The sequence below is a fragment of the Eublepharis macularius genome, chromosome 2 (assembly GCF_028583425.1).
Source record: "Eublepharis macularius isolate TG4126 chromosome 2, MPM_Emac_v1.0, whole genome shotgun sequence".
NCBI classification, from domain to species: domain Eukaryota; kingdom Metazoa; phylum Chordata; class Lepidosauria; order Squamata; family Eublepharidae; genus Eublepharis; species Eublepharis macularius.
The window spans coordinates 186,169,654-186,183,328 of record NC_072791.1 but is presented as its reverse complement, the minus strand read 5'-3'; the positions used below and the strand labels follow the sequence as shown (position 1 = coordinate 186,183,328).

General features: G+C 44.3%; 1 protein-coding gene across 42 annotated transcripts in view; it reads left to right on the top strand.

Moving 5' to 3' along the window:
- Positions 1-13,675, top strand: part of NEB (nebulin) — a 219,199-nt gene that overhangs the window by 29,688 nt on the left and 175,836 nt on the right. For all 42 annotated transcript variants that reach the window (XM_054971307.1, XM_054971310.1, XM_054971326.1 and 39 more), the window contains 9 exons: positions 2,603-2,701; positions 4,510-4,614; positions 5,778-5,885; positions 5,979-6,092; positions 6,952-7,053; positions 7,145-7,252; positions 7,343-7,447; positions 9,741-9,839; positions 11,077-11,181. In XM_054971307.1, coding sequence (XP_054827282.1) covers positions 2,603-2,701; positions 4,510-4,614; positions 5,778-5,885; positions 5,979-6,092; positions 6,952-7,053; positions 7,145-7,252; positions 7,343-7,447; positions 9,741-9,839; positions 11,077-11,181 — 945 coding nt within the window. The remainder of the gene's footprint in view (positions 1-2,602; positions 2,702-4,509; positions 4,615-5,777; positions 5,886-5,978; positions 6,093-6,951; positions 7,054-7,144; positions 7,253-7,342; positions 7,448-9,740; positions 9,840-11,076; positions 11,182-13,675) is intronic.

The following is a 13,675-nucleotide window of genomic DNA, read 5'->3' as shown; positions in this document are numbered from 1 at the left end:
CTGTGCTCATTCTAAGCACGATGAGTGTGAATTTCAGGACTCCAATTTAAGCTGGAGCAGAACAACAACCACCCCTCCCTTGCTCTGGGTCAAAGGGACAAAGAAGGGCAGCTGCAAGTGAGAATCTTTGGGTGCTTAGCCCACATCCACAGCCAATCCAGGAAGGGGAAGGAGACTGAATTCCACCTTCAAAATGGCGGTGTTTAGCTCCACTTTTCTCCACCCCTTCAGCTCTTTAAGGGCTTTAAAAAATTAAAATCTGAGCCACAGTTCAGCTGTGAGTTGCAGATCAGTTGTTAAGGAGGAGAAGGAAGGGGAAATTGCTAAGTGAGGCAAGGGGAGATTCTTATAGCTTTTGCACCAATGTAACAAAGTGAAAAGGGCTGGGACCCCAAAAAAGTGAGTGGCTTGTGGATGAGTACTGGAGAGGTCATCCCCGTGCACTTCTACTCCACTTGCTCTTGCTCCCACAGGGATTTTCTATTCCCTGTTCAGAAGCAGCCTAAATTGCAGTTGCTTTGACTGCTGAAGTGTGGAGCCAGAAAAGAAGGCATCTGAAGTGTGAAGGAGGTTTGCCACTCAAAACATTAGAACTAGGTTTTTGTTACTTATCTTTTTCTCCACGGGAAGGAGAATTTGGCAGCCAGAAAAATTGGGGCTGGAGAATGAATGATTAGTGGCACATGTCCTCCAACCTTAATTTTCCCACTTGTTTTAGGATACTCTAAACCATGAGGGGCTCTGTCACCTTCTCAGTATAAAGAGTCCTTGGGACTAGACATGGGCATGAACCGCATTACGAACTTAAAAAACCCATGAAATTGGTGATCGCGATCTGGCAGATCGTGATTGTCCATGGCAAATGAACCAGCGTTCAGAAGAAGCCTGGTTCGTTGCATTTGGTCACGGTTCGGGAAGCCAGACAGTCAGGCGCCATCAATCAATTCCCCTGGAAACGGAGCCGGGGGAATGCCTGAACTCTGTCTGCACTCCTTCTGTCGCCCTGGAAACCCAAATCGAAGCCCAGCTTACCTTGATCGGCAGGTCTTCCTTCCAACCATGGAGCTGCAAAGTGGTTACAAGTTGGGAGAAGACACCCGGAGGGAAGGGGGTGTTCTGTAGTCATGGGCACTCCAATCTCATCCCTGCAAATCCTGATAGGCAGCTCTGATGGCCAAACACAGACCTCCTGCGTTGATCTATGGGACCTCAGCTTATAAAAAGCACTGCGCTCCCGGTTCTGGTTTCACTTTCAGCGAGCAGTGGAGTGGGACAGAGTTCTTGCTTGCCACTTGCTATCCTTTGGGGAGAGAGACTGAGAGTATAATTGAGCTTGGATTTTAGGATAGGTATCTATCTCCTCTCCAGGCTGCTGTCTGGCTCTGGGGCCAAGCTCAGTGGGCACCTCGGCTGAGGGCTCACACATTAGTGCCTGATCTGGTCAGGTCTATGGGAGTAGTGGGCAAGGGCTCTTGACCAAACTTGGCTGCTGGCTGGAGGAGAGTCTGCTACACACTCCCTGTGAATATGGGCTCTCTAAGTGCAACGGGGGCTGTTCTGGTGCCCACGAACAGCGAACCATTTCGGCAACGGAAAATGTTCGTTGTGGTTTGCGACTTCGGGATCGTCGTCAGCACTGAACCACGAACTGCTGAGTCATTAAATTTTTTTGGTTCCTGCCCATGTCTGCTTGGGACTGTCCCTCCTAGACTAATTAGTCCCAGGACTCTTTTACCTTGAAAGAGCTCATAACATTTTACAGCATCCCTGATTGAAAACAATGGGGAGTGGGAGAGGGTAAGGGATGGCTATTTCACAATACAGCAGCCTAATAACCCAGACTAGGTTGAACTCGTCAGCCCTTGGAAGCCAAATAGGGTCCGCCGTGGTTAGCTTTTGGATGGGAGACCATCAAGGAAGACTGGGGTTGCTATGGAGAGGAATGCAGTGGCAAACCACTTCTGCTCATCTCTTGCTTTGAAAAACACATGGTCCTGGGGTTGCCATGAGTCAGTTGTGACTTGATGGTACACAGTTGTTACTATTTCACAATTCAGATGGCTCAGCCTAATGTCCCATTCTAGCGATTAAACTTCTGATCTTCAGTTTTTGATTTTGTTTTCACTGTTTAACTGTCCTTAACATTCCATGACTCCTTGTGGGGCAAAGAGCATGCTCAGTGAAAGGCATTTCTGGGGATATTCTTTTTCTGCTTTGAATTTACAAACTTTTATTTACTGTTGAAGAGTACCCCAAGCCTTTCAGTAAAGGCTGGCTACTGCTGGCTTCATGGCCATTAAATTTATTATTTGAAAGAGTGATTTTATGAGATCCCTCTGACATCTAGTGGCTAGAATATCCTTAGCTGCCTTTCTAATTTCTCAAATAAAATCATACACACCAATGCCATTTAACATCATGGCAGTGCAAACAAATAATAGCTTACAACACTGTATCCACGAGTCGCCCCTTTACCACTTATCCATGGTTCTACTCAATCTGAAATATCACATTAAGCTGAATAATAGCAAATGCATTTTTACTTTAAACCATAAGATTGATCCATACTCGAGACTCATTGGATTTCTTCTTCTTTCTCTAGTATACATACAAGAAACATCCTGATCAGATCAAATTCACACAAGTGACAGATTCACCTGTTCTTTTGCAAGCACAGATTAATTCCAAGCAGCTGAGTGATGTAAGTAGCTTGACAACTCAAACACCTGTTTTATGGTGCCTTGTGCGACAGGTAGTTTTCAGCAATGCTATTGTAGTTTCACCTTTTGAATCATATAGAAGAGAACAAGTCTAGCCAAATGAACAGCTCAGTGATGAATGTGAGACATACTGCTTGGTATGGATGGACTAGTAGAACCAAATGATTTCCTGTGGATAGAAGCAGGTATCAGCCTTACTTAGTTTCTATTAATAGGTGTGCTGAGTTTCAAATATTCCTGGATGGTATATTCCCTTCTCATTCCTAATCTCATGTTAGAAGGGTTGGCGCTAGAAGTGGGTATGAACAGAAATACGAACCGAAGTTTATCATGAACTGGGCTGGTTTGTGGGAGCTCATTTCTCATGAACTGTGATGAATTTTAGCCTGGTTTGTTTGGTTTGTATTTCAATTCATCACTGCAGACAGCCTGCTGCTGATCAATCAGTTTCCTAGGCAATGGGGGAGGAATGGGCTCTCTACAAACCTTCTAGTGACCTGGAAGTGATGTTTTCACGAACTGCAACAAACTGGTTTGCGAACCGGGGCAAGTTTGTGAAAGTTCATGAAATGCTATGAACCATGAACAGCACAATTCAGAATTTTCCCAATTTGTGCCCATCTCTAGTTGGCACTTCAGTCAGTGATACGGGAAGTCGACATGTTGAGACAACCCCTCCACTGCCCTCAATTCTTCTACAGTCTCCTGTCCATCCAAAAAATTGCTCTTGAAACAGTTTGGTATCTGTGTGTGTATGTATGTGTGCACAGAAAGTGCAGTTTAAAAGAAATAATCTGCAGAAATTCCAGGCAACTAGTTGTACGACTGAAAGTGTCTTCCATTCACGCATGGACTACTTTGCATCTAGCTCTCTATGCTCAACATTAGCATTCATGGTGGTTTCAAGAGAGCACGCAGTGCTACTGTCTTCCTTGCTGGTGATTGGAATCCGTTTTGTGAGGGAGTGGTTGTATAACAATATCTGAGCCTGTCTGATGGGGAGGGCGGTCTAGAAATGTGATTAAATAAATATATTTAAGATTCATTTCTGAGGGATAAGAGTTCACATTTATATGATTTTTTTCACAAAACATTTTAGAATAATATGTATCTGAACATGGTTAGAAAAAACACAAAGTATCTGGGGAAAGGGGAAAGTTAGAAACAGGACAGCACTGACAAGGTTAGAGAATATATGGGTAGATTAAAAAAACTGGATCCAGCCATCTTTTTCATGTACTCTCATGTGATTCATCTCCTTATTATAGCCCCTATCCCATGCCACTTTTATTCCTGCCAATCCCATGATCCCCAACATAGAGATTTTGGTGCCCATAGGGGTCCCTTCCTTTCTTTTTCATCAGAAGAAACATTGGTTTGATCCAACCCTGAACTAGTCAGGAAGGATTTGCAGGTAAATGACACTCAAACAAGGAATGCTAAGGTTTTCTGCCACCTCCTGGTATTTTTAATCTGAAAAGCTTTATAGAATGAAAGCAAGCAGATGACCATCTGTTGTCATTCTGTTCAGCCTCCAATGTTAACTCACCATTTCCAGAGATCTCATATGGAGAGATATTTCTGGATACAGGCAGAACATTTGGTGCACAGGGTTTAAGGTGTCTTAAACTGGAACCAAAGAAGAAACTAAGAAAAGTGGTACACAGCTGAAAATTTTCAGTATAATTATTTCAGCTTGCCATTTACACAGTGTGAACTGGCATTTGAGTCGAGGTCTTTCAAAATGTGAATGATTTGTGTGAATATTTGTTTTGGTTATGCTTTCTAGTTGAACTACAAAGCCAAACACGAGACTGAGAAGTTCAAATGTTCTATACCACCGGATGCTCCATTGTTCCTTCAGTCTCAGGTCAATGCATATAACCTCAGTGATGTAAGTATAGATCTTATATGATAACAGAGGATGTTTATAGTTAGAAAAAAGGAACAAGCAACTGGAGTGCAAACTCCAGTTACATCTTAATGGGTTCGATCCTACCATCCTGTTGCGCTTACATTAGCACTTCCCTGTGGTGCACAAAGACTTCCACTGATGGAGGAAGTCCTTCCTTTGGCAAAAGTCTTCTAATGTTCGGGAAAACACTGCTGTTAGTTGGACATAGCTGTAGGATCCAATCTGCTGTTATTATTGGTTATAATCTAGGGAAAGTTTCATTGCTTGCATTGGGGCATCAGCAGCAAACTGAGAAGGCAGGAGAATTAAGGGGAAAGGGAGTCCAAGAAAAGGCAGAGGAAGGGCACTGGCAGGAAGGGGAAGAGCTACCAAGAAGAAACAGTATAGGATGCCCTTGAAGACTGTCTGGAAGGTACAGTTGGTATAGACTGCTGTGGCCAGAATGTTGACTGGAATGGGTTATAGAGTCCATATCACTCCAGTCATGTTCCAACTACACTGGATACCAGTTTGTTTGTGGGACCAATTGAAGGTGCTGTATTGATCCTATGAGTTTGGGGCCAGCATATCTTAAGGCCTTCCTTCTCCCATATGAATGTACCCATCCATTCATGGAATGTGCCCATCCACTCATCTTTGGGGGCCCTGCTTTGGGTTCCCATGTCATCTGAAGCTAGACAGATGGCAACCCAAAAAAGGGCCTTCTCGGCCATTGTGCCAGAATTTCGTCTCCAGAGAAATTTGTCTCCCTCTATTTTCTTCTACCAGCAGGTGAAGACTTTTTGTTCTGTTTGGCATATTCCCCAATAACTGTTATTGGCCTCCTCCCTGGATTTTTATATTAAGTTAGTTTATAAGGGTTTTTAAAATTATTGTATATATGTTTAATTTTAAATGTTGAAATGTTTTAATGTTTGATATTTGCTGCTTTGGGTACCATATTTGGGTGGAAAGGTGGCATAGAAATGTTTTAAATAAATAAATCATACATCTGTCAAAATATTTCTAGTTTTTAAATTATTAAACAATGTTAGCAATTAATTTATAATGCATGAGTGTGTGTGTATTCTTTATAACAAATGAATGTATTAATGTTTAGATACACATTCCTAATATAATTTATTTCTTTTCCCTATTAACAGAATTGGTATAAATATGACTGGGAGAGATCCAAAGCTAAGAAATTTGAAATCAAGGTTGACGCCATTCCACTTATTGCTGCTAAAGCTAACCGAAAAATTGCAAGTGATGTAAGTGTAGTATTGTATAGAAATGTATGCAAGTGTTTGCAAGTGAAGGTTACAGAATATAGAACAAAATGCTCATGTCTTATTCCCATGTAGGTAGAGTACAAGAAAGGTTATGAACAGAGCAAAGGGAAGCTAATTGGGGCTTTGAGCATCCATGATGACCCTAAGATGTTACATTCTCTGAAAGTGGCCAAACAACAGAGTGATGTAAGTATCCATGCAATTCTCCCTGGTTTGTTTATGAGATGCTGATAATGTATGAGATGCTAACATAAATGTCCTTGTATAGGTACCATTTAATCTTTCCCTGTCTGCTAAACTCTAGAAACAAAAAGCAAGAATAAATGACAGATTAAAACGTACAAAAGGATGCACGTATGTTAAGTAATCATAACCCATGATTGCTGTTTTGTACTCTCTTAACCATTGCCACTAAGATAGATGGACCTACAACTCTGCAAAAGATAATTCATTTCCATACTTGGATGAACTTCCTATTCCATAGGGGAAATTAATATCCAGCAAGTGCAAAACAATGAACGCTTGTCACAATGTATACACAATGTATACACAATGTATACACAATGTATACACTTGTCACAATGTATACACTGCTGGTGAAAGGTATCTTTAAACACTGTTGGGTACATTCATGGTAGATTGGTCTATAAATGCGTCTTAGACATAATAGTTAAAAGGGAACCTCTGTGTCCAGAGAGAGTATGGTATACCTCTGTACAGCAGTGGTGGTGGTGGGGACAATAGGGGGAAAGTTATTGCCTTTACACTCTGTACTTTACACTTCCCAGAAGCCACTGTCTGGGCATGATTAGAAACCAGTTGTTGGAGTAAATGAACCTTTGGTCTGATCCAGCAGCATCCTTCTTATCTTCCATATTTATCTGCCTTGTGGAACAGATTTCAACCCAAACATTGCAGATCAGTTTGATTTTTTTTCTTTAGACAAGCCAAAGGCCCATGAAACCAAATCAGTAGAGAGGGGATGATGAAATTTTCTAGGAGACTTTTATATTATGAACGTTCCTATTTTTTTCTTCCTTGGCAGCGATTGTATAAGGAAGCATATGAAAAAGGAAAAGGAATAAGCATTAACTACTGTGACACTCCGAAGTATCAAATCGACAATGTGCTGAAAAGCTTTGGCGATGTAAGTATTGTAGTGGTGGCCCCTAAGTTGTGGCTCAGACAAGATTTCCCATTTGCTGACTTGTTGTTAACATTTGGCATCTCTTTTACAGGTTAAATATAAGGAAGCATATCAGAACAATATCTTGGGCCGGTACATAGGGAGCTTTGAGGACCCGTATCAAGCACACTGCATGAAAGTTGCAGCCATGAAGAGTGATGTAAATATGAATGCATTCTTATTTACTGAAACGGCTCGTCTTGTTCGAAGGGAGTTCATGAGGGTTATTGGTCTCTTCTTACTTTCCTAGAAAAACTACAAAGCAGACTATGAAGAAGATAAGGCAAAATGCTACTTCCCGCAGACCATAACTCAAGAGTATGAAGCTACGAAGAAGTTAGACCAGTGCAAAGATGTAAGTCTGTAGTTGTGGCTGTGAGCTCTTATCTTTACCCCACCCCCTATTTCTTTTGTGCTAGGTAGTAACAGATTTTAAAGGCCTTAATGGAAACAGATCAGCTGCTTTCTTCTTTAAAAAATGTATTATATGACTTGAATCCACTGGAGCATTTCACTAGATTACCATGACTTTCTCACCTACCCTATCCTTCTGCAGCCCCAAATGCCCTCCAAAACAAGTTTAGGGGACACTATGGGCTGCAGCAGGAGAAGGAAGGTGAGGAAGTCATGCGCCGTAAGTGGAAATTGTATTATCTGTGGAATTGCTATGGTAGCTCTGAATCTATGTTTTAAAAATATACAACATAAAAGCAGGCTGCAGGCGAGGAAGTGCAGGTTGAGCAATAATTTTAAAATCCCACCCTACCCTCAAAATCCCATTCCTGATAGAATTCTCTCAGCTCTTAAGGGTCTGAGCAGATTGGTTTTCCCTCACCTATTTTTTTAAATGACTCTCATCTGCTTTCTTTTCAATATTCTGCCAATTCCGGAATAGATTTAGTCCTCATCAAGCTCAACTCTAGGTTTTATTTTCTGTGGAGTTACTTAAGTCATATTTTATGTGTATGTAGGAACCGCTATGATTTCTGTGGGTGACCTCTTATGCATCTTTCATCACTTGAACTTTGGCCAGCCAGTTTACTATTAGATCAAAAGATAAGCCACACAGTAATCATAAAATCTAATAATGTTTGAAACAAAGACACATAATAAACAAACCAATAAATCTAATTCTCAACATGATCTCATCTGCAGATTCTTAAATTTGTGGATTGGGGGCATGTAGCGAGAGAGGGATCTTTCTGTAGACTTGAAGAGCTCTTAGGTTTGCAGAAAAATAAAAAAAAACTTTTCAAAAATGGTAAAAGGTAAAAGTAGTCCCCTGTGCAAGCACTGAGTCATTACTGACCCATGGGGGGACATCACGTCATGACGTTTTCTTGGCAGACTTTTTCATGTGGGGTGGTTTGCCATTGTCTTCCCCAGTCATCTACCCTTTACCCCCAGGGAAACCGGGTTCTCATTTTACTGATCTCGGAAGGCTGAGTCAACCTTGAGCTGGCTACCTGAACCCAGCTTCCGCCAGGTTCGAACTCAGGTTGTGAGCAGAGCTTGGGCTGCAGTATTACCACTCTGTGCCACGGGGCTCTTGGAGGGAGGGCTAATCCCCCCCCCCGCCTCCATCAACCTGATCTCATGGGAACCTGGCATGCGCCACTGCCTCTAAGCAAGTGCATGGAGGAAGGCAAGGAGAAGGAGTGGGAACTGCTGCCACTGTTTGAGCTGCAGAAGTGACTGTGGGGCAGGCAGATGACTGGGCGGGCGGAGAGTTACCAACACTACCCATCGCTGCTGCCACATAAATTAGAGAGGTAGCAAGGCAGGCAGGTGAGGAAGGAGCCACCACTGCTGCACCCCCTCCCCCATGTGAGGCACAGAGGGGCACCAATGCAAACAGTTGGGCAGGAGGGGGAGGACAGAGCTGCTGCTGTGTAAGCTGTAGAGGTGACAGTGATGCAGGCTGGAAATTTCTCAAATATCTAATGATGAGGGTGTATTTTTATGTGCGTTTTTAGTTAGCAGCTCTGTATTACATACTAATATATATAAAATAAAGATAGGGGCAGGGCGGGGGGCTGAGATTTTGAGTTGAAGAGCCCATCAATTTTGTGAGGAAATAGCTAAAAGGTAAATGGATAAGGCTTCCTATCCACATTCACAATGTTCCTCTTCGCAAAACTTTAGCCCATTTGGATGCTTTTCATTTGAAGGAGTCCCTCCGGATCTTTACATGCATCTAAATGTAATGTGTATTGGGTATCAGCATTTTGAGAGGAATAGATGTATTTTTACAGACTTCTTCTGACACCTAGTGGGCATAATGATGCTTAGCCAAATTTATGTTCTCTCCCCACCCCAGCTCAAATACTATACATCCTGTTTAGGCATCACAATGTAAATAATATTCACAAGTGTAGAAGTGTAGTATGGTTATATCCATGGATCTCATGTATAGGAAATCGTCTGATTTGCTCAATGTCTGGTAGTTTTTAGATATGTCACATCTTTAGTAGGCTCAGGATGATAAAGCTTGCAAATGGCAACACTATGTCTCGGCTGGACTATTTGCATGGTTGTCAAATAAATCATTTTAAAAATTAATGAATTTAAAAATTACTGAATTACTGAATTTAGATGCTGGAAACCCAATCTACTGTCACCAGTTTTTTAAATTCTTCTCTCTCTAGTATGTGTACAGAAAGCATCCTGATCAGATCAAATTCACGCAAGTGACAGATTCGCTTGTTCAGGTGCAAGCGCAGATTAATTCCAAGCAGCTGAGTGATGTAAGTAGCCTGGCAACTCGAACAACAACCTCCTGTTTTATGGTACCTTGTATGACAGATATTTTCCAGTGTTGCTATTGTTGTTTCACCTTGTGACACCCTTGGAAGTGACCCACTCCAGGCAAATGAGCAGTGATGAATAAGAGACATACCTCTTGGAGAGGATGAACAAAGTTTTCCAGATCATTTTCTATGGACAGAAGCAGGAATCAGCAGTGGTTAATTTCTAATAATAGAGGTGTTGAGACTCAAATGTCTATGAAAGATATATTTCCTAGATGGTATAGTCCCACAGTAATCACATGGTCAGAGAGGCTGTTATTTAATGATAAAGAAAATCCAGTTTCCACATTGCTGAGATGAATGCTCTTCTACAAGAGCACTTATTGGGTCGGATCTAGAAAACTATGAATGGAGTGTCAGTCACAGAACTAATTTTGCAAACTCCCCCTGTCTTCTTTAATTTCCTATCCACCTGAAAAGGTGAGTGTTGAAGAGACCCTTAGCAATAGCACGGTTGCAGCATGGGGGACTGCAGATTGAGGGGGAAATTTGTAGAAATTGCAGACCTCCATTTAACTGTTTCAATGCTGAATGTTGACATTCTGTGTTAATCCATGGTGAGATTCTGGCTTGGGTTAAGTCCTGGAGATAAGGTAGCACTCAATGATGTCATCTTAATTGGTTGCTTACAATGAGAATTCATTTCTATTGTGTAATGATGCAATGTATTTTCTTGGTATTTGCATTCTTATTTCTAAGGTAAGCCCAGATGCTTTAAACATTTTTAATAATTTTGAAATGTAAAGTATCTGGAGAAACAGGTATGTTATTTGCAGGAAAACACTGATAATACTGGGGAGGAATATACCCTTCTACATCCAGACCTTTAAGATTTGCAGATAATGGAAAGCTGAAGGTTTTACAACACCTCTTGGTATCTTTAATCTGGTGTAAAAGTAAGAAAATGACTATCTGGTCATTGTGTCCAGTGAAAGAAAAGAACTTTTCATTCTCAAATGGTTTGAATGGATCCATTTCCACAGAACTCTGAACATTTGGCATGCAGAGTCAAGGGGTCTTAAATTGGAAGCACACAAAAGAAATCAAAATGATGTGTTGTTGAGAAATTATAGACTATTCAGTCTGTCCTCTTATTCTGCTCTGAGATAAGATGGCATTTATTGAGGTATTTCAAAATGTGAATGATTTATGTGAATATTATTTGGTTTTTCAGCTGAATTATAAAGCCAAACATGAGAGTGAGAAATTCAAATGTTCCATACCAGCGGATGCTCCATTGTTCCTTCAGTCTCGAGTCAATGCATATAACCTCAGTGATGTAAGTATGAACCTTACATGATTACAGGATATTTTCAAGGCCTGGAAAACGTAATTGGCAACTGTGGTGTCAAACTATGATGCTACTATTATGTTACAAACTGGAGACCTACAAAACTCACAGGGGAGTGTGTCAGGTCCAGTGTATATCTAAACTGTACTGACTCCATTTTCTAATGCCTCTAGTGTTTGAGTGTTTTCTTCCCAGGTGCACCAGTTCCCAGGCAGCATTCCCACCGGAGGAGACTGTTTTGTCTAACACCGTTCCACCAAGCATTGGCCTTGAAGGATGGCAGCTTCCCAGGACTGAGAGATGTTGTTTTGAGAACTGTGGGGGGAGGCTGATCCAAATGGGTATTGTTACTCTGTACCTTATGCTAGCTCTTCATTGGTAACAATGATCATGTACCATCCTGAGTCTCCTATTCAGGACAGTGGACTATAATGGACCTTTTCTGCAGTAAAGTTTCCTTTTTCAAACAATGGACTTGTGTTTGCTTCTAAAGGGAATTCTGTAGTGAGAGCCTTATTTAGCCACAGTCTGACATTTTGTTACCAATCATGTCTGAGTCGGGCCCAGCGGAATCCAAGGTTGTCCCGGACAGGGATCCTTTGTTTGATCCGTATGCGTCTCCTGACAATCAACCTGTGCAAGCCCAAGACTCCCAGGAGCTGGGAGCAGCCGGGAACGGAACCGGAGCCTCCACTTCCACCCCGCCTCTCATCGACCTCAGTACTCGGGACGAGACCGAAGGCGACCTCGGGGCAAGGCCGAAAGCGACCGCTCTCCCCTTGATCTCGGTACCCACCCCGTCGGAGTGGGGAGCCAGACCCCGAGAAACGAGAGAGCGTCGGGCAGGTGGACTCCATCCACGAGTTTCGATGGACGGGCGCCGAAGCCTAGAAACCGTCCCTGAGCTAGACAGCAGCCAACCATGGCGATATTGGAACAGGACGTTCGAGCAGACGGAGGGGGACACGTCTCGCCGCGGCGCCCTGAGTTGGGATTACTCCGAACTTGCTCCGTGGAAAGAGCCAACGGAGGTCCCTGAACAAAGTTGGGAGCAGATACAAGGTCGCACCTATGCGGTAGATACCAGCATCTCGGCCGTGACGGGTATGGCCAAGGGAATTCTAGCCGCGAGATCGCGAGTCGTCCAAGGGGATCCTCCTCCTTGGGGCCCCTTTTCCCCGGTGAGTGCAACGAATGAAGGTTCCATAAGCGAACAACCGGGGCCAAGTCGAATGCAACAGTTAGAAGCTAAACTGATGGACATGGAAGAAAGTTTGGCTCATGCCATTCATTTAATTTCGGCAATGGGAGCAGGAGAAAGACTGTCTCCTGAAGAGATGGCGATACAGATAGCTACCCTCCAAAGTGTCATCTCCTATCCGGTGGAGGAAGTTCAGCAGCGGTCGTCACCTACCGGCGAGGGGGGCACCTACCCTGGCGAATCGGGAGAACAACCCAAGGAACTTCCCACACAGCAGGAAATTCCACCGAGAAGGGATAACCCGGTTGAGCCACCCGGAGAGACCCCCACCGAACCTACTAACTCGGGAGGGGATGTGCCGCCAGACGAGACTCCCGTTGAGAGGCCTACGGAAGGGGAAGAAAAGCCAAGTGATACACCGGTGATACCCCCTCATACTTCTCCTATAACGGTCCGGCCGGACCAAGCGGGAGCACACGCGGCTCCATCCGAGGAGGGAGCCCCTCGTCAACCGCGAGACACTGTCCCCGTCGGGCAACCTTCGGGAGACGGTCTACCAGCGCCACGAGGCCAGCCGTTGCTTCCCAGATTAACAACGCCCGGAGGGGCAAGCCCGCGCGGCCTTCCACCTGTCCGACCCTCGCCGCTGCGGCCCCTCTCACCTCGACCGCAGCTCATACCGTTGCAGCAGCCCCAGGACCAGCCCGTCTTACCACCCCCGAACCAACCGGGAAGGCCTGCACCACTACGACACCTCCAACCCCCTCCTCAGCGGCCGATCTCCACTCAACCACACCAGCCTCCTCCACCTCGACAGCTACCGCCAACGCCTCCCGTGTTACCAGCCAGACCACGACTGCCGCCATCTGCTCGCCCGCCACTGCAGCCTCCGGCCCAACCGAGACCAACCCCGGCAGCTCAACCACGGCAACCTCCGCCAGCACCACCGGTCCAACCTCCGCCCGCACAGCCGGCCCAACCCCCGCAGGCACCGCCGGTTCAACCGCCGCCAGTACAGCCGGCACCGTTGCCCCGACCGAGACTCCAGTTACCTCCTCCCGTGCCCCAGGCGCAACTAAGACTGCCGATGGACTTCTACCCAGCGCCTGCTCCGAGACAAGAACTCCCGATGGGCTGGGTGAAGCTGGAAGCCACCTTCGATGGGGATCCCTCCAAACTGGGATTTTTCTTAGTGCAAGTGGTACAGTTTTTCAACCGATGGGGGCACCTTTTCGGCAGTGAGGCCAGTCAAATCGAACATCTTGGATCTCGTTTACAGGG